The sequence below is a fragment of the Poecile atricapillus genome, chromosome 28 (assembly GCF_030490865.1).
Source record: "Poecile atricapillus isolate bPoeAtr1 chromosome 28, bPoeAtr1.hap1, whole genome shotgun sequence".
Taxonomy (NCBI): Eukaryota; Metazoa; Chordata; class Aves; order Passeriformes; family Paridae; genus Poecile; species Poecile atricapillus.
Window position 1 is genome coordinate 4,036,377 of NC_081276.1, and position 21,391 is coordinate 4,057,767.

Below are 21,391 nucleotides of genomic sequence, written 5' to 3' on the forward strand. Positions count from 1 at the left end.
TTAATCCTTTGGGAATTTGCCTTATTGTTGCACAGCAATGCCTCAGTGTAAGATAAAGATTCGTTAATTCACAGGTTTTAGCACATTTTGCTCTACTGTAGAAAATCTCACAGAAAATAATGATTTTATTTGCTATTAAGAAGCACCTGTGCAAGAGACACCTTCAGGAAGGAACCCAAGGTGTCTGTAGTAAAAGGGAATCACAGAAACAAGGGAATCACAGAAATAAGAGAATCACAGAAACAAGGGAATCACAGAAACAAGGGAATCACAGAAATAAGGGAATCACAGAAGTAAGAGAATCACAGAAATAAGGGAATCACAGAAATAAGGGAATCACAGAAACAAGGGAATCACAGAAATAAGGGAATCACAGAAATAAGGGAATCACAGAAATAAGGGAATCACAGAAATAAGGGAATCACAAAATCTCCTATCTTGATCCAGCTTTTTAAATTGAAAATTTACCTGGTAGATGTTCACCAATTTAAAAAGGAAAATAAAAATACTGATTGGAAAAATGTGGTTGCAATGATTAATAAAAGATAAAACATCTCCTCCAAACAGTGGAAAAGGGGAAAGCATTTCCTTTTATGTGTTTTTGCTTCAACAAGGAAGAGAAAAAAGGATGGAAAAAGTGCTTGATGTACCAAAACTGGGTTAAAAAGAGATGCAGAAAGGCAGATATCAAATCCTGCCAGCAGATCCCCAAATTCAGCACCCATTTTTCCCAAATGTGAAGCAGCAAAGACTCAGCAAAAAGGAAAAAAATACTGTACAGAAGGCTGAGAGCTGCTATTTAGGGCAGCCTGTTTAACACCCCAGAGTTGTGCTGGCACAGTCAGAAAAATCACAACTGAACTGACACTGGGAGGAGCTGCAAAGACACAGCAGAGGTGGGAAAGGGGCAGAGCAGCTGCTAAGTACGAGCAGAAATAATGACACGGGCCCAGGTACTGAAAGTGGAACAAAAGGAGGAATTTTTTGGGGTAGAATATAAAAATCTACTCACAGGCAGAGCAGGGAATTGAGCAAAGAGTAGTGGAGCCTCGGCACAGGGAATATTTCAGAGGATATTCCAAGTATAAATGACAGGAACCCGGTTTTAAAGGGGGTATTGAATTTTACTTTGTCGTGTTTAATTCTGATTTCATGTCAAATCATCTGGTTTATCTTTGTTATTTTAACTTAAGAAATGGATCCAAAAAAATCTCTCCTCTAGGTTTTCCTAATTTGCTTTTCTAAATCAAGGGCTTGATTGTGGTCCCTAATCAAGAATTCCCACTCTCTTCATTAGGATTTAGGGATTTTTGACCTTTTTTCTCTGGCAGTAGAACATGCAAAAACCTGAAATGGGTCACATTTGCCTCCACATCCATCCTGTTTTGTCCTCAGGGATCAGAGCCCATGAGAGGATGGAGAAATCCTGCTGGACAGGATGGAAATGGGAGCTCACACTGCTGGGGAAGGATGCTGCTTCCTTCCACAGCTGTCCCTTTGTCCCTGGGACCAAGATGGATTAAGATGCCTCAACACAGCCCCAGGCTCAGGAAAACCAATGTAAGGGAAAATCAGATTCATAGGCAGAGTTAACTAAAGAGGGGATGAAGTGATGGGAACTTCTGGAGCTCATTTTTCCCAGCAAGTCAATGGAAGGAGGATGTCAGAGCTCCCTCTGAGCAGTTTCCAGAGGACTGTGGGATTTAGGGTGGATTTAATCCTCATTTTCCCTTCTGGTATTTTTGGGTTGGAGCCTTCAGAGTGGGGAATGACATCCAAAGAGCACCTGGGAATTATCAGGTGTGTGCTGGTGTGTGTAGGAAAGGTTTTGTGTGTGTAAAGTCACCCAGGGCTTTGTCCTGCACACAGGGACAGAGCTGGGCCTCTGCTGGCACTGGGCCTGCAGCAGTTATTGTGGAATCATGGAATGGTTTGGGTTGGGAGGGACATTAAATCCCATCCAGCCCCACCCCTGCCATGGCAGGGACACCTTCCACCATCCCAGGCTGCTCCAAGCCCCGTCCAGCCTGGCCTTGGGCACTGCCAGGGATCCAGGGGCAGCCACAGCTGCTCTGGGCACCCTGTGCCATCCTCACATCGTTTGTGCCTCTTCCTGCAGCACCTTCATTCCTGTCCCCCCAAATCCACACCATCCCTTCTGCTGGGCATGGCCAAGGGGACTCTCTGGGGATCCTGTGGGTGGGAATAACCCAGTGGAAACCCCTCTGCTCCCAGAGTTGCTGCAGTCAGGGAGCCACAGGGCTCTTGTGCCGCCCCATTCCCTGCCCAGGGCTGGAAGGGAATCATCCTCCAGTGAGTAACCAAGGAGTAAAGTGCTGGCACGGCCCCGGGGTGACACCGCAGATGTCACAGTGGTTTAATCCCAGGAGCTGCTGCCAACCCTCAAACAATGGCTCAGGCGTGACAGAAGGGACCAGGGAGCTTTCCAGCCCCTCAGGCCAGCGATTCCCCAGGGATGAGTCCTGCCAAAACCCTGAACTGGCTGCACAGCAAATCCATCCCAATTCCAAACCCCTCCACGAGCACAGGAGTGGGAAGCAGCTCAGTGTTGGACCATCCCTGCAAACCCAAACCCAAATCACCTTCCTCAGATGTGTGAATGTTGAAGGTCCCTCACCAGTCCTGGCCGAGCTTCCTTTTCTCCTATGGCAGCAACTTCCAGAGCTTTTTCCTACAGGATGGGTTTTGCTTCATTTAGGATAAAATGTTATTAAAGGCCTGCAGGAATTGGCAGGATGGGCTGAGGAGCTGCAGACAGGCTCTATTCTTCTGGGCAGCTGGGGTGGCTGAGCTCTGGGGCCAGCTCTGCCCTGAAAATGCTGTTGTGGCACTTCCTACTCCCCCCCAACACACAAATAATGCCTTCTTAACTCAGTGCAATGTCACAATAAAGGTAAAAAATTATAAACCCCAGCTGAGCTGGACTCAGGGTGGTGGCAGAGCAGTGATTTGGTTTTTGGGGTTCAGGGCAAGAGGGAGGAAAGCTCCTGGTGCTGAGGGCAGGGGAGGAGCTGTGGTGGCTCCTGTGGGCACTGGGGGAGCTGAGGCTTTGGAGATGAGGTTCAGCTGCAACATCTCAGCAGGAAAGGTGAGACCTGATCGCCCTGAAAACTCAGCTTCTGAGCTTGCTGACATGGTTCTCTAAAGCCTTTCCCAGGACAGTAAATATAAACATAGATATGTGAACATTCTTTCTGTTCCACGTCTTGTGATGGGCATCTCTCATGGCCAGTGCAGTGGGAAAGTGTTATCCTGACCATCCAATCCCTGGCCATGGGCAGAAACCTATAAATCCTGGGAGGAAAAATAAACTTTCTCTTCTCTTCACCACACCTCGACCTGTGTCCGTGTGATCTGTTCATCCTCAGTGGCAACAAGACCTGGCCTTGAAAAGGAGCAGCTCTGAGGGGCTCAGCCCTGCCTTGAGTTAGGAGGGGAAACAGAGCAGGACCACACGATCTGAACCACAAAAATCCCCTGGGGGATGTGGGAGATGTCTCTGCAGAGAAAAATCGGGTGGTGCCACAAATTTGTGGAGCTGCTTTGAAATTCTCAGCTCCTGGCAATGATTTTGTCAACAGAGAACAGAAAAATGGTTTTGGGTCTGGAGAATTTTTCTCTGCAACCTTTGGAGGGTTTCTTCAAACAATACATCTGGAAAGTAAAGAGTATTTTGGGGGGTTTTTGGCTGCGATATTTTGATTGTCCAAGATGGAAACCACTGGGGAAAAGGAGAACAACTGAGGGTGGTTCCCCAGCAGCTGTTAGGAAATCCAGTTTGAATTGAAAATTGAGGATTGCTGTGGAAAATTCTCCTTAATTCACATTTATGTGGAAAACCCATTTTGAACAAAGTATTTCACAGGGTGTTCTTCATGACAGACTGCCCAGGGATGAAGTTACCTGATCCCTGAAAATCTGAAAAGCAGGAAATCTCCTTTTACAGATGAATGTGATGGGCTCATCCCTGTTCCCTGCACTTCCTTAAAATCACTTTATTTCCTTAAAAATACTTTTTTGTTCCTCTTTTCACAACAACCCATTTTAAATCTTGAATCTCAACTCCAGTTTTTGGAGCTAGCGAGGATCTTTATATCACAATCTCATTCCTTCACAGACAAAAAACATTTCTTGCAAAACTGACATATTCTGAAGGAAAATTTCTATATTGCTAGATAAAAAAAAACCAATAAAACCACACCCTTATAGCATTACATTATATTGTATATAATATGTAATATATAATATATATTATATATTATAGATTATAGATTATATAATATGTTATATATTATATATTATATATTATATATTATATATTATATATTATATATTATATAATATATAATATATATTATATATTATATATTATATATCTATAATATAATATAATATAATATATTATATATAATATATTATATATTATATATATAATATATTATATATTATATATATAATATATAATATATATATGTGTTGTATTATATATATATATGTGTTATATATATGTGTTGTTACCAATAAAAAGATGAGAGGATGTGTTTCTTCTTCTCAAGATAACCTAAACTAGGTCAGAACCTTACAAAAGTCTGATTCTCTCCATTCACTAGAAGGACAATTTTACAGGATCTTTCCATACGGAGAAACCCTTCCAGAGCTGATATCTAAAATTCAGTGCAACCAGGGAACCCAATTCCCACTTTTGGGAGCAATAAGAGAGAAGAGTTACCTCTACAGCCCAGCCCTGATTTCCTGGGAAGATTCTCTCTCTCCCTTGCTCACACTCATCCTGTCAGAACCAGTGTAAAATAAAACAGAATAAAGTAAAATAACAAAAAAATCAGCTGACACCCACTGCTGTGAATGAAAGTGGAACCTCTGCTGAGATTTGGATCAGGTATTGGGCAGGAATTGTTGGCTGGGAGGGTGGGCAGGCCCTGGCACAGGGTGCCCAGAGCAGCTGTGGCTGCCCCTGGATCCCTGGCAGTGCCCAAGGCCAGGCTGGACGGGGCTTGGAGCAGCCTGGGATGGTGGAAGGTGTCCCTGCCATGGCAGGGGTGGGGCTGGAGGAGCTTTGAGGTCCCTCCCAACCCGAACCATTCCCAGATTCTGTGATCAATCCAGTGAGGCTGATCATTACCACGTGGCAGATTTTTCCTTGCTGCTCTTGCCTTGGCAGCACCAGGATCTTCCCAGTGCTTTTCCATGCTGCAGGAATTCATGGATGGAAGAGTTGCCAGAGGTGTAAAACCTGTGCACACCTGAGGACAAGGAACTGCCTCTGCTGAGGACTGGGTGCAATGCAGAGGAGAAATCCCCTCTGGGCTTTGCTGCCCCTTTCCCTCTTCCCTGGGCTCCTCCTGCCCCTGCCAGGACCCTCTGACCCCTGCTGGACACCAAACAGGACCTGGGCTGCGCCCTGAGTGGGCTGGAAGAAAAAGTGGAATATTTCATACTTGGGTTTGAATGATCCCAGTTGCAGAGGAAGCTTTTATTCAGAGAATCATGGAATGGTTTGGGTGGGAGGGAATTTAAGGATCATCCACCCCTGCCATGGCAGGGACACCTTCCACCATCCCAGGCTGCTCCAAGCCCCGTCCAGCCTGGCCTTGGGCACTGCCAGGGATCCAGGGGCAGCCACAGCTGCTCTGGACCAGAAACAGATCCAGCACCAGCCTCAAACTGCACAGGAAACTCAGGAGGAGGTGCTGTGACCCTCTGAGCTGAGGAATTCAGAGAGATCAATTAATCCTATCAGTTAGATTGGATCCAAAGAGGATCAATTAATTCCAAACAATTAATCAATTCATTAAGTGGGGCTGTCTTCAGCACAGATTTTGCTGTGTCCCAAGGGCTGATTTGTCAATAATGAAACATCTCAAAAATCTATCCCTGACTGCCCCTGTTTGTTTGTGCTACTCTAAGTTGCCAATCTTATTTACACTGAGATTTAATTAAACTAAAAATTTAATTAATGAATTAAATAAATGAATGAAACTTAATTAATTAAACTGAGATTTAAATTGAGATTTATTTTGCTTTATTGGCTGCACCATCCAGCCCTTCTCATCTTCCTCCTCCTCCTCTCTGTGTCCCCCCTCCCGGGGGTCCCGTGCCACCCTCGGGGTGCTGCTGTCACCTCTGTGCGGCTCCTGGCTCTCTGCTGGGTGACCCCACACCTTCCTCATCTCTCTGGGGCTGGGATTCAGCAGGATCTGCTGCCCTCGCTGCCTGCGGCTGCTGCCGGGAGCTCAAGGGCTGCAGGAGCCACCCCCTGTCCCCGAGTGTCACCGCCTCTTACGTAATCGCGACATCGCTGCAGCTTCCCCGGGGCTGCTCACGAGAAAAACCAGAAAAACCCCAAAAAACACCTCCCCCCTCAAAAAAAAAACAAAAAAAAAAGTGAAGAAAACCAAAACCAAACCTCCCCCCCAGGGCCATGTCAGGGGGTGCGGGGCTGCCGCAGGACCGGGAGGTGAGGGACACTGGGGACACCGGGGACACTGGGGACACTGGGGACACCGGGGACACTGGGGACACTGGGGACACCGGGGACACTGGGGACACTGGGGACACTGGGGACACTGGGGACACTGGGGACACTGGGGGGACAGGGGACACTGGGGACACTGGGGACACTGGGGATACTGGGGACACTGGGGATACTGGGGACACTGGGGACACCGGGGATACTGGGGACACTGGGGACACTGGGGACACCGGGGGGACTGGGGACACTGGGGACACTGGGGACACCGGGGACACCGGGGATACTGGGGACACTGGGGGGACAGGGGACACTGGGGTGACTGGAGACACTGGGGACACTGGGGACACCGGGGACACTGGGGACACTGGGGGGACTGGGGACACTGGGAACACTGGGGACACTGGGGGCACTGGGGACACTGGGAACACTGGGGACACTGGGGACACCGGGGACACTGGGGATACTGGGGACACTGGGAACACTGGGGACACTGGGGGCACTGGGGACACTGGGGACACTGGGGACACCGGGGACACTGGGGACACTGGGGACACCGGGGACATTGGGGACATTGGGGACACTGGGGACACCGGGTGGACAGGGGACACTGGGGACACTGGGGACACTGGGGACACTGGGGACACCGGGTGGACAGGGGACACTGGGGACACTGGGGACACTGGGGACACTGGGGGGACTGGGGACACTGGGGACACTGGGGGGACAGGGAACACTGGGGACACCGGGGACACTGGGGGGACTGGGGACACTGGGGACACTGAGGACACCGGGGACAGTGGGACACTGGGGGGACAGGGGACACTGGGGACACTGGGGGGACTGGGGACACCAGGGACACCGGGGACACTGGGGACACTGGGGACACTGGGGACACTGGGGGGACAGGGGACACTGGGGACACTGGGGGGACAGGGGACACTGGGGACACTGGGGGGACACCGGGGACACTGGGGGGACTGGGGACACTGGGGACACTGGGGTGACAGGGGACACTGGGGACACTGGGGACACTGGGGACACTGGGGACACTGGGGACACTGGGGGGACTGGGGACACTGGGGACACTGGGGACTCGTCGCCCTCTCGCCCTGCCCAGGTGGCTCCTGCAGGGCCCGGAGGATCGCAGGGCTCGGGTGTCACCCTCCAGGTAAGTCCTGTCCTGGTGCTGCTGGAGAATCCAAGGAATTGGGGCTTTTCCAGTGTTGGGAAGCAAAGGAGGTGAAGGAGGAAACCATTGCTGGGCTCTCCTGGGATGGGGCTGGCTTGTGGCAGGAAAATCGCTGCTTTCTTTAATTTTTAAAATTATTTTTTCCTATTTTTCATATTTTTTCTTTCTTTTTCAGCCTTTTTATATTTTCCCCGCATTTTTTCCTTTCCACGTTTTGAAGTCTTTTTCTAATCTCATTTTTTCATCTTTTCTTCTTTCTCTCTTCTTCATTGTCTTCTTTTTTTTTTCTTTCTCTTTTTATTTTTACCTTTTCCATCCCCCTTTTCTCTCTCCATGACCTCTTTTTATTATCTCGTTGCATTCTCTGCTTTCCCCCACCTGTCCCTGAATTTCTGTCTCTAAACTGGCACCCAGCACCTTCCCTTCCCGCTGACACCTGCATGCACAAATATTCACTGTACTGCCCTGTCCAATATCCCTAATTCCTTTCCCCATCCTCAGATGGAAGTGCTGATATTTGTAGAATTTGTTGTATTATTCCACTTTATTTCCTTCATTGTGAAAGTTGAATACTTTTGCTGCCTCTTCTTTCCACGGTGCTTATTTGAGCATTATTTGAGAATTGTTTTGGATTTCAAGGAAGTTGTAGAATAAATAATTATTCTGTTGATGATAAAAACCAGCAAAAATTACATTTCTTGGGTCTTCCCAGACTAAAAAAAGTTTTAGCTGGGCACCCACCTAAAGGTTGGAACCTCCATTTCCACAGGTGACAAAACACCTTGGTTGTAGCAGAGGGAATAAAAGACATAAATTTTAAAAAATATTTAATATTTTTAATTTCTGGCCATTCTAAAATTGAATTTTATTGTGCTCTGGCTTCTCACTGGCTGGATTTCTTTGGGGCAGCCAAAGATTTGTTGGGATAAGGGAAATACGGTTCCTACGTGCCAGTTATCCCATATTAGAACCCTGCTTATAATAATTATTGCAATTATTAATTATAGGGTGACTTCCAGGCCAGCAAAGTAGAACCTGCAGATATGAGGCAGAAATTATTAATTCCTCCAATTTCTGGCATTTCTGGTTAACAAATGCAGCAGGTTTCACTTCAAAAACACCACTCTCAAAATTCAGGCATCTTTAAGGTGCCTCAGAGCTTCAGTTCTCTTATAAAGAGTCTAAACCATCAACTGTATCCAGAAAATATTCCAATCCAATTTGAATGTATTTACAATGTGCCCTTAAAAGTTAAATTCAAATGATATTGGGTCAGGAAATCAAAATGTGAAGAACTTTTGGTATTGTTTTGTTTGTGGGGTTGGGTTTTTGCTGTTGTTTTATGCCCGTCTGGTTTTTGAGGCCCCACATTTTTCTGTAAATAAAAAGTGAAACTTCTTTACTTTTATATACTTTTTTAAGGCACCTTTAGCTCACTGAGGCTTCCAGAAAAACAACAGATATTGGGAAAATCTTGTAAACTCCAGGATTTTTTTTTCCTGAGCAGCTGTAAAACATCTTGGAAGCAACGACACCAAGCCCCAGGCTTGCCCTTGGTGTCCCTGCCCTGATTTTTCCTGAGGTGGAAACCTCTAGAACACAGCCCAATTTCTGCTGTTCACAAACTGTTTCTGTTTCTCACTCTAATTAATTAATTAATAATGGATCTTCCAGCTTGCCCTGGCTGCAGGGATATTTTCACTGGGCAGGATTGGTTTGAGCCACATCAGTGTGGCCTCAGCAACTGCAGTGAAGTTTCCCCTATAATTTGGATTTTGGGGAGCTGGGGACTCATCCCATCTCCTGGGGGCCCTTCAGACCCAAAAGATGGGGTGGGTGAAAACCTTTTGGTGAATAACCTGCCCTGAGTCTGATGGAAATGGTGCCAGGCCACAGCTCCCTCCTTTTCCAAAGCTGTGCAATAATTCAGGTAATTAAAATGAGTCAGGTAAAGTGTAATTAATAACAGAAAATCAGGTAAAGTGTAATTAATAGCAGAAAGTCAGGTAAGGTGGAGTTAAGAGCAGATTTTGCCTTTGTGTCTTGAAAAGGAATAGCACCTTTATTTTCTTGTGGAGTCAAGAAAATCCTGCTGCTTCCTCCTGGTGCATGTTTACTGTGATTCTTTATATTGAAATAATTGGAATATTGCAAAGATTGGAATAAGCAGGGGATGGAAGAGAGAGTTCATTGGTTTTTGCTTTTTTCTGTCATGGTCTGGCTGTTTATTTCTGCTCTTTGGGCACAAAGCTGGAAGGAGTTGAGTAGCTTTAGTGGAAACACTCCAGATTTGGCTTGAGTGCAGTTTCAGACAAAACCCAAATCCTAATTTAGAGCCTTGACTTTATTTACCCAGCATTTTGATGCTGATAAAGCCCTGATAAGGACCTCGCTGCCTTGGGCACAGAGGAACCAAGATTTGGGGTTGAAATAAGCGGTTTCAGCTTTCGTGGGCTGCCAGCAGCTCTGTGTGTTACGGAAACTCAGCAGCACTGACTGTGCCTGAAAAATCTTCAGAAGTTTCATTTATTTCCTGTGATGGCAGAGTGAAAGGGAAACCTCTGAGAGAAAATCTTGATATTAGCAATTAATGACTGAGAGATGTGATCAGGATGGGCTGAGAGTGCCTTTGGCACGTGAATGAGTAGAGGAGGCTTGGCAGCCTCAGGCCAGGCTGCTGGGGATGATTTGTTTCCTTCCAAAGGAAAAAAAGAAAAGTTTTTAGAGGATTTCAGGTGCTGTGACAGGATTTCTGCAAAAGAACTCAAGGATGGGAGTGTTCCTGCTGGGAAATTATCATAAAATCACAGAATCTCAGACTGGTTTGGGTTGGAAGGGACCCCAAAGCCCATCCAGTGCCACCCCCTGCCATGGGACACCTCAAACCATCCCAGGCTGCTCCAAGCCCTGCCCAGCCTGGCCTTGGGCACTGCCAGGGATCCAGGGGCAGCCACAGTTTGCAGCCGTGAGGAGACAATGACAAAGTGCCATGTGCAGAAATTCTCTGTGCTTGAGATGCTCCAGTCCCTGTCTGCTGAATGTTCTGCCCAGCTCAGTGGGAATGGTCTGGAACGGGAGGAGGGCAATTAAGGGAGTTTTAATGAGGTCCTGCAGAAGCTCTTGTACACGGGACCCTCTAGCCCTGAGTTCTGGAAGTGCTTGTGCTGGTTTAGGCACAGGAAAAGACAGGGAGAAAGAGATGGAGAGCTGGACTCGCTTTCAGTTTGTCTGCTTAAAGCTAAATAATTTCTTAGGGCTGGAATCTGTCAGGGTTTGCAAAATCCCACAGGATTCACTGTCTGTGTCTCTGGGGCTCAGGGGCAAGGCCAGGGCCTGGTTCAGTTTGGTAAATCAGGAATAATTTGCAGCTGCTGCTGTGGGGAACCACACAAGGAGCAGGAGGATGGGGATCCTGGAAGTGTCGTGGGCCGTAGGAAATATTTTGGGTTGGGCATTTTGAACCAGATTTGTGGAAAGATGAAGGAAGGAACCGGGAATATTGAATACAGGAGAAGGCTCTTTCAGGACTGGTGTTTGCTGGAGGATGGATTTGGAAAATGAGGGAAGTCCTTGTTTTTATAAGGATTTGTTCTGTTTTTCCTCTGGATGTGTTGTCACGGACTTGGTGACAGCGGCACCTTTTCAGCTCCTGCAGAGCAGTGGGATTTTGTCATTTGTAAATGATAAAAAATAACCAAAATAACAGAGATCCACTCTGGGATTTCATGTGCCCTCAAGACCTGCTGGCCAGGGATGGTCACACCTCCAAAAGAGCAGAAATATGGTCAATTCTTTCCTGGTGTGCCTTGACTTCTGAACTGGAATTCTTGGGGATTCCAAGACAGAAACCCCTGAATTCTTAAGGCTGATGGCAGTTCTTGCTTGAGCCAGCATTTCTGGCCTTGTCTCAGAAAAAGCTCTTAGGCTGTGCTTAATTTTAGATTTCAGTTTAGGCCTTGTGGATTTCAGTGATGTTCTGTGAAGAGGAAGGGACTTACCTTGGGCTCGCGGCCGCCTCTCACTTCTTCCTCCTGCCGAGGCACCACCGTAACCTGTGGGGTAACCTTCAGATAATAATGAGCTTTATCTCTGCCCATTGATCTTCACTTTTAAAAAAAACCCTATTGTGACAGCAGTTTTGGTCACATTCAGAATGAAGCAGATGGAATTTTCCATCCCTCTGGGTAGGCAGAGAGGGGAGGAGGGCGGAAGCCGGGCTGCACTTGCCGCACGTCGCTCGTGGGCATCCACCTGCTCCTCCAAGGAGCTCCTTCAGATCCTGGGCTCCTTCTCTTCTCCCATCGTGAGAGTGAAGATCCAGTGCCTGGAAAAGCTTTCCTGCAGTGCCACTGAGGTAAATGCAGCCACACCCTGCAGGTTCCTGACTGCAGCCCCAGAGCGGCTGCTGGAAATATCCCAGGAATTGCCAGGTTCATCCCTGGGCTGCTGAGGGCCACAGAGGCTTTCTGTGTTCTTTCCTTTCTTATAAATATCATAGATGATATTCTAGATGATATTTTAAATGAGACAGGTGTGATATGGAGGGGCTGCTCCTGCAATCTGAGCCCTGTGATTGTGCTCGAGTGTGATCTCGGTGAGGGGCAGCGTCAGGAGCTCTTGGCCAGGTTGGATTTGTTGGCATTAATCAGCTCAGGGGAATTCCAGCCTCTCTCAGCGTTGTTTGATCTGAATGAAAGAGCTCAGATATCATTTAAGAAATGGGGAAAAAGAATAATCCCGTTATTCATGTTCTGTGTTCCTGGGGCAGAGTCCAACAAATGGGTGCTGAAACTGAGGGAACAACTGAAAATGTTGTAAAATGCTCCGTAGTGTCCAGGTTGTTTTTGTGACATAATTGGCTTCCAAGGAGAGTTTTAGTTGTTTAAAAAAATGAGCAGAAATTATATGAATGTACTGAGATCTGAATTGGTTTGGGTTTTCATAGAATCACAGAATAATGGAATGGTTTGGGCTGGAAGGGATTTAAATTCCATCCAGTGCCACCCCTGCCATGGCAGGGACACCTTCCACCATCCCAGGCTGCTCCAAGCCCCGTCCAGCCTGGCCTTGGGCACTGCCAGGGATCCAGGGGCAGCCACAGCTGCTCTGGGCACCCTGTGCCAGGGCCTGCCCACCCTCCCAGCCAACAATTCCTTCCCAATATCCCATCCAGCCCTGCCCTCTGGCACTGGGAGCCATTCCCTGTGTCCTGTCCCTCCATCCCTTGGAAATATTATCTCTGCATCTTTCTTGGAGCTCCTTCAGGTCCTGGAAGGCCACAATTAGTTTACCTTCTCTTCTCCAGGCTGAGCATTCCCAGTTCTCTCAGCCTTTCCTCCCAGAGCTGCTCCACCCCTCTGATTGCCCTGGTGCCTCCTCTGGACTCTCTCCACGTCCATCTCCTCCTGAGGATTCCAGAGCTGATTTCAGTTTTTGGCTGAAATACTTGAATCTCTGATTCCACTATTCCTAAACTGTCCCAGAGTCAATACTATCCATCCAAACTGTGAAAAAAACAGGGGAAGAAAAAGGATTTCTTGAAAGCTTTTTCCTGGAGGGAAAAGCCTCCCCACATTTATGAATATCTTGCATTGAATGAGGGTGGGACAGGTGAGATTTCTTGGGCACAGAAAAAACTGAAATGGACCAAACACTGAGAAAACTTCATTATTTTCTGATTCTGTGATTATTCAGCAGCTCTCACTGAGGCATTTGCAGGCAAAGAAGTGCAAAACTCAGCCCCATGTAAAGGTTCAGCAGCACCTCGGGGCTTTTCTGGGTTTTGCAGCACAGTTCCAGCCCTATGGTCTGTCACAGACCCACAGTCAAATTTAGAGGTCGAGCAATACCTGAGCTGCTTTTGAGGCTTCTTACCCCGAGCAGAGCAGCCTCAGAGGCCACAGGGCCTGGGGTATAAAGGAAGCAGCTGCTTTGGTAACTCAGGGGGGATCCCAGGGCTTTGAACTCTCCTACCTCAAGACCAAACAGACAAAATTAATTCTACTGAGCTTCCAACAAACCACCTGTTGTGATTAGGCTGTGGAGACAGTAATTTAATAGTTTAGAGCTTAAAATTTTAGCACACCAGGAAGTTCATTGTGTCCTTCTGACCTGGAATCTGTAGAGGAAAAGGTGATTTTGGGGAGCTGAGCATCCATGGTTGTAATAGTAACATTACAATAGTAATGAATAGTAATTGTAATCTGCTCCAGAGAATCCTTCTGGGATCTTGAAACCCGAATTTCCAAGAAAGGAATGAAAAGCTTGAGTGATTTTAGAAAAGCTGAAGGTGAAAATGCCTAATTTTGGAAATTAAAGTCCCTGCAGTCCACTGCCAGACCTGCAGCAATATTTGACACTTGCAGCCAACAATCATTTGGTGTTTTCAAAATAGACACACAGCAAATTGGAGCTTTGGCACACTGGGGTTGTTTCTGCGTCACTTTTGGTTTGAGTTTGAGTTTAAAGCTTTCAGTCCTCTGGCAGAGGCTGCCACAGGTCATTGGGTTCTGCTGTTTGCTGCTTTTGTGCCTCCTTTCATCACCAGACCACGTTATTTCCCACTGAGACATAAGAAGTGAGTAATAGCTGTTCCTCAACAGCTCCTGTTAACCACTGTGCAGTGTGAATGTCAAATACTCAGGAATATGAGTAATTAGAGTGGAGCCCTTTTATCTCAAACAGGCTGGGAGGTTTAGAGAGCACCCTGAGATACCACCAAACCACAGGGTTAATTTTTTTCTTACTACTCAAGTGAAGAAGCAGCAGCAGGGATCAAAGTTGTTTGCTGCTTGCAGTGTTTGTACTGCACAGTGTCCCTGCGAGAAATTTTCAGAGGTTTCTGATGAAAATCAGCACCTGGGCCTCATTTTATCACTGTAAGTTCTCATATCAGTGAAAAATATCAGAGTTATCTCATTTTATCAGAGCAAATTCTCAATAAGTCCTGTGGGTTTGAGATTGATGTGCTGGAGGGGCTTGAGATTAAGAGCTGAATTTTGATTTAGTTTAGGATGAGATAATTTAAAAGACAAAAAATAAGCAGCTCTCAGGAGCCTTTATATTGATGTGAAGCAAGGGCAACTTGGCTCAAACTGTGTGATTTAAACTCCAAATTCCAGATTCTGACCCCAGTTTAATAAAGGTAAATTCCAGTGATGTTCCTATGGAGCACTTACATATCCTGGTGATGAAGCCAGTGGGATCAGGAAACTGGGATGAAAATTTGATCCAAAGTTTATCTGTGGGGCAGTGAATCTCATAATGGAATTGGGTTTTATATGGAAAACAACTGGAAGTTTCCTTCCCTTTTCTTGTTTAAAATTGACCATTTTCACTTCAGAGCTAAGAACAGAAATCTCCATCAGGGAAGTTCTGCCAAGTCACTCTGTGCCCTTTGATATTACATTGATTGTCTTATTTAATTAAAATATATTTAGACTTATGCTTGGATTTTCATGTTAGTGATGAATGCTCCTCTGGGCTGTGCTTTTAAATGAGACTTCAAACACCACATTTTTATTGATTATTGTTGATATATTTTTTACTATAAGTATAAATAGGTGAGAAGATTTAAGAAAAATTTTGCAACTTAGAGAAACCATCGAGAGGTGTAGCAAAATTTAGAATCACACATTAAAAATTGAGGAAACTGAGAACAATAAAATACAGATGTGATACTACAGGGGTTGAATTTTGTAATTAATCCACTTCATCCTTTCTAATCCCAAGGTAAGACCATGACTGCAGTTCAGTTCTATATCAATAACCACTTACTGCTGTACAAAGCCTGATCATTGTTCCTTTTTTGATGATTGCATTATCCTGAGGCAAAGAACTCCAAATTTTAGTAGTGCTTTATGAAGATTCCCTTTGTTTCTTTGAAATCCACTCCGTGATAATCCCAGTTAATTTTCTTTACTCCTCAGAAATAATTAAAATTTCTCTTTGGAGAAACTGTTCTGGTTGCCCTTTGCAGGATTTATTTTAATTTTACTGCATCCTTGAAACAAAAAGAATAATCTGAGGGTCGAGGGCTTGCCTTGGGCTTGGAACAAAGGAGATTCAGCAGCTGATTTCGGGGTGGTTTTATTGTGTATCAGCTCAGGGCTCAGCACTGAATCAGTTCCGCTGAGATATCGAGTTTTTCCTGGAGGGTTTTGCACACTCTGCTGGAAAGTCCAACTCATGAGAGTCCCCTCTGATCTGTGGCTCAGGGGGGAGATAAGGGAAAGGAGGGGAGATAGGGCTGAACCAGATCTCTGAAACGGAGCCCTTCTTTGAGTGAAAGGTTTTTACCCAAAATGAGGATCTCCTGAGAAAATGCAAAGCCCTGAGTACAGCACGTCCTCACCCTCACAGAGGTGCACATTAACCCAGGGCACTGCACATTTAGCCCTTCCCAGCTGATCAGAGGCATTGCAGAAGTGATTAGGATGGGTTTTAATGCTTATCTTCATGTATTTAACAATCTTCATACGAAAACCGTGCCCTGCCTTCAGCCTGCTCAGAGGTAAAGCTCAAAGGCTGCTCTCTAGAGAAGCAGAGCTTCTGAGAGATGCTCTGTTTGAACAGAACCAGCAGATTTAGTGCAAAAAAAGAGGTGAAAACCAAGGAAACATCATCATTTTACAAATGTTTCGATGCTTTCTGTTCGGGATGCAGATAACACAGAGCTCGGCCTATCATCAGACGAGACACTGGTAAATAAATGCCTTTTATACTTCCAGCTGCAGAAACAACAGACACCAAAGCACCTTAGAAACTCTTGGTTGCATAATTCACCTGACCAAAGTGCTCTAATGTTGCTGCTAATGTTAATGTTTCCACGGGGCCCTGTGGGGACGGGATCGGTGTCACTTTGCGCTCTCCCCTGCTGGAGGCCGCGCTCGCCAAGAGCCCTGAGACACTCGTGTGGGCACAGGTGTGACCTTGTGGGCTGCAGCCAAAAATAACAGGTAGAGGTGAGACTCTGTGGCCTAACCCTTGATGTTTTCACACACTGGCCCAGCTCAGGCTTCATTCCTTGACCTTAAAAGGCCAAATCCTGCCTCCGATAAGAGCTTCCTCCCCTGCCTCCCACTTCACGCTCAGCCTCTGTCCAGGCCTTTCCTGTTGCCGCTGAAGATGAATGGATCACACGGACACAGGTTGAGGTGTGGTGAAGAGAAGAGCAGAGTTTATTTTTCCTCCCAGGATTTATAGGCTTCTGACCATGGCCAGGGGTTGGATGGTCAGGATAACACTTTCTCACTGCACTGGCCATGAGAGATGCCCATCACAAGATGTGGAACAGAAAGAATGTTCACATATCTATGTTTACAGTTACTGTCCTGGGAAAGGCTTTAGAGAACCATGTCAGCAAGCTCAGAAGCTGAGTTTTCAGGGCGACACTTCCCCACCTCCAAGGAAGTGGAAATGTTTGATTCCTCCCTTTTCCCCTGGGTTCAACCCTCACTTCTTGCTATTTCACTTCCATGTGCTTCAGGTGTTGAGTTCTGAAGGAAATTCCCACCTTGGCACCATCACTTGGAGCATGAGGGGTTGGATTAATATGGGAAAAGTTCAACAAAACTGGTTTTCAGGGAGGTTCATTGCTCAGGTTCAGACTCACAAATGCTTACTTTGGGTCCCTTTTTTGCCCCTGTGCTTCCCAGGCTGACTGAACAGGGAATACTGGGAACAGTAATCTGGAAACTTCCCACAGGATCCCCTTGCAATGGGCACCAGGAGCAAGGGAAGGACGGGGTGAGAGCAACCTGCTCTGCCCACTGTGCGTGAGGAGTTTACTCAGTGAAAAAGCCACCTGTAGATCTTTGACTCATTCAACAAACAGCTCACGTCACCTCCAAACCTGAAACATTCCTGCTAAGTGATTAAGCCCTGAAAAAACTGCATTTCTGCCTCCTGACACCGTGAGAAATTAGAAATCCACTTGCTGAAATTCTCCTTTTGATGCTTTCAGGTCAGCAGTAATTTTGATCGAAAGCTGGAGGAATTACTGCAAACTTATTCATGCTAAAGGACATTTTTTTGTTTTGGTTTATAGTTACCCTCAGAATTTTTGTGTACTCTTCGAGATCTCCAGGGCTTAGACATAAATTAAAGTAAATGTATTCCAAATGTATTTAATTACAAAATCCCACTGATTTGTGCAGAGAGTACTTTGGTGGGACTTGTCTTGTTTAAACCAGAACAAAACTCTGGTCACACTGGGAAAACTGGGAGAGGGAATAGAAGTGGATTGGTCTGAGTTGTGCAGAGGTCACTGGTGATGACAACCAGACAGTACTGAAGGTTTCTAAATCTGCATAAATAAAGATTTCATCTACAAGCTGTAGAACACTGAATCAAAGGCCTTGAACGGCATTTTAGGCTCAGTGCTCACCTTTCTGCTGTACAATATTTGTGTAACTCTGTATGATGGAGCTCATTTAATCCATTCTCACATTATTTGATCCTCAAAATCCTCCAGAGATCTTTCCTGCTTCATTTGTTGGGTGCTTAGGATATCTTAAAAAGAGATCTGATTTTCTGAAATACCTTTGAATGGACACTGGGTAGGTTTAGATGGGATATTGGGAAGGAATTGTTGGCTGGGAGGGTGGGCAGGCCCTGGCACAGGGTGCCCAGAGCAGCTGTGGCTGCCCCTGGATCCCTGGCAGTGTCCAAGGCCAGGCTGGACGGGGCTTGGAGCAGCCTGGGATGGTGGAAGGTGTCCCTGCCATGGCAGGGGTGGCACTGGATGAGCTTGAGGTCCCTTCCAACCCAAATCCCACTCCATGACTGCAAAGCTGTTTCATAACCCTCCTTCAGCTCCTACCCAAAGCCCGTGACTGGGGTAAATCAGTTCCTCTCCCTGTGCCTTCCTTATCTCCCAAACAGGGCTAGTGACTCTTATTTCCTTTGGAAGGCAGCTTGAGATGGGTCGGAGATCACTACTGAATTTTATCATCTTGATTGTAGTTACTGAGATAAAGTGTGACTGTTCACTGAGTCGGCGAAATGTGTGGGGTGGAACTCTGCTCAGTCATGCACGGTTTTTGGATATCCTGGGGTGGACTGTGCAGATGTTGGTGAGATGTGATTGATTGATTGATTGATTGTTTAATTGATGTGTTGACACATCAGAACCTGAATATTTTGAAAACTTACAGAATCTGAATATTTTGAAAAGGTGGCTCCAAAATGTTGGGAATGAGCGGGAGAAGCTGTCTTCATTTTACACGTGTGTGTGACAGAGAGAAAAATTCCATTCCAATATTAATTTACCCAACGGCACTAATTAACAGCACATTAGAGGTAACTAATGAGCGTTCTCATTCCAACAGAACCCTAGCTGCCTTCTCTACCACCATGGAGAGCTTTCTGGCCCCTCGGAGCGAGCTGGTGCTGCAGCAGGGCCAGGCCCAGCTGCTCCTGGGGAAGGCAGGCGGACACTCCCGGAGGAAGAGGGAATTCATGCCGGACGACAAGAAGGACACCATGTACTGGGAGAAGAGGCGCAAGAACAACGAGGCCGCCAAGCGCTCGCGGGAGAAGCGGCGCCTCAACGACGTGGCCATGGAGAGCCAGCTGGCAGCGCTGAGCCGCGAGAACGCCGTGCTCAGGACCGAGCTGCTCTCCCTCAAGCTGCGCTTCGGGCTCCTCAGCCCCGAGCCCAGCCCCTACCAGGGTGGCCCCCTCGGGCTCTACCTCAGGGGGCACCGGGCAGCCTCACCCCTGCTGGGCATGGAGCCTTTTGCTGGTGACTCCTGCTGCCCTGCCCGGATGAGTTTTGTGCCCAAGGTGCTGGAACCAGCTGAGTTTCCTTGCAAAGACTTCAAGCCCTCCACAAACATCCTCAGCTGTGACTCCAAAGCCATTCCCATGGACACACCTGGCCTCCAGCAACCAAAGAGATTTGAGGAATCTTTCAGCCCCAAAAGGTTTGATGCACCCTTCAGCCCCACAGTTTACTCTCCATTCCTCAGCTACCCCTGCCCAGACAAACACCCCTTCCCCTGCCCTTGGCTGGGCAGCCCCTGCTTCTTGTGCCCATCCCCGGGCACCGCCGAGGCCAGGAAGGAGAGCAGCACCGCGGTGTCGGATGAAGATGACGAGCAACAAGTGCCCAAAACTTCTCCCGTGCTCTCCTGCAGCCTGCCCTGCCCCTCAGAAGAGCAGCTGAAGGGCCGGAGCTTCGCTGCCCTCCCACACAAACTCCGGATTAAGAGCAAAGCCCTGGGCAGTCTGGAGGAGACTGGGCTGGACTCACACTGAGGCAGCACAGGAACGGCTGCTGCAGGGCCAGAGTGAGACATTCCAAGGACACAAAGGGTTTGGAAGGATGAGGTGAGAGGGAAATGTCTTTTCCTCCAAAGATGGATGTAATTTTCCTTGCTCAGTGTAGATGCTGAGGGAGTTTCTGGGGCTGCATCACTACAGCACAACTGCAGCTGGCCAGGACACTGCGGTCACCCCTCGGTCTCACTGGTGGCTCTGCTACCAAAGCAAGCTCAGACTGGAGGTGTGAAGGGGCAGGAAGAGGCCGAGCCAGTGGGGATGGTCCTCAGACACTGACACCAGCACAGCTGACAGTGTTATCAACCACTGGAGTGACATTTGCTTCATCACTGCCTTCATCCTCACCAACGTGCCTGAAGTCAGAATTCCCTGACACAGGAAACTGTTGATGGAACTGGTTTCAGACCTCTCAGCTGTCTGGAGAAAATAAAAAGGGGTTGTGACTCTGGGAGTGTGGATTTACACTGGCATGGAATGAAAGCAGGACCTCCTGCACTTTATTCCAGTTTATCGTAATTTACCCCAAGAGAGAACGAACTCTTTCTCTGTGACCAGACATGCTGTGGTCCAGAAGATAATTTCATTTATCTTGCAACTGTTATTACAGAAGACTAAATATTATTTTTTTAATTTTTATTATTGAAATGCAAAAAATATTTTAGTTTTGCTTCTTTTAAAAAAGGCATTTTCAAACCCACTCTTCGTGTCTTTGGGAACTCTTTATTAAACAGGCACAAGCTGCACATGGTGCTTGTATTCCTGGATCTGCTGGGACCCAGTCCTTGTCCATCCTGCCTTCTGCCTGCATTTCCTTCGGGAAAGCCTCAGGGAGAGCAGCCTCCTGCTTGGAGCTGTTCCTCAATTTTCAAGCCAAAGAGAATTCTCAGGGATGCACTCCAGGAACAGCTGTAACTTCCTCTCCTCAGATCTTTCTTGCTTTTTCTCTTTTCCCAAGAAAACGATGATCCTGAAGTTCTGATGTTGCTCTGTCTGTCAGTCCCAAACATTTTTTGACAAGTTGGACAAGACCAGCCCAACCTGATGATTCCATTGGCCCCAGTCTGGCAAAAGAAGATCTCGAAGTGAAGAAGTAACTTTAAGCTGCTCTCCTCTGCCCCAAGCACCTGGAACCAGAGCTGACAGTGGAGCTCAACATCCCAGCTCAGATCCCTGGGAGTCTCCACCCCATCAGTTCCAGCTCAAGGGATTCTCCTGTTCCTTCGTGTGTCTGTCCCTCTGTCCCCTCAGGTGAGACCCCACCTGCAGAGCTGCCCCAGCCCTGGGGCCCAGCACAGGGAGGAGCTGGAGCTGCTGGAAAGAGCCCAGAGGAGGCTCCAGGATGAGCAGAGGGAAGGGGCAGCTCTGCTGGGATGAGAGGCTGGGAGAGCTGGGTTGTTCACCTGGAG

General features: G+C 47.1%; 1 protein-coding gene across 1 annotated transcript; it reads left to right on the forward strand.

The window, feature by feature from the left end:
• The first annotated feature begins 6,473 nt into the window (after positions 1-6,473).
• On the forward strand, positions 6,474-21,042 carry NFILZ (NFIL3 like basic leucine zipper). Its single transcript, XM_058858377.1, has 3 exons — positions 6,474-6,496; positions 7,629-7,679; positions 19,031-21,042. The coding sequence occupies exon 3, from the start codon at positions 19,056-19,058 to the stop codon at positions 19,959-19,961; it is 906 nt and encodes a 301-aa protein (XP_058714360.1). The 5' UTR covers positions 6,474-6,496; positions 7,629-7,679; positions 19,031-19,055; the 3' UTR covers positions 19,962-21,042.
• The last annotated feature ends 349 nt before the right edge of the window (positions 21,043-21,391 follow it).

What these genes read in the sequence shown, in the direction of transcription:
- NFILZ (XM_058858377.1), top strand. Translation starts at nt 19,056, where the DNA reads ATGGAGAGCTTTCTGGCCCCTCGGAGCGAGCTGGTGCTGCAGCAGGGC.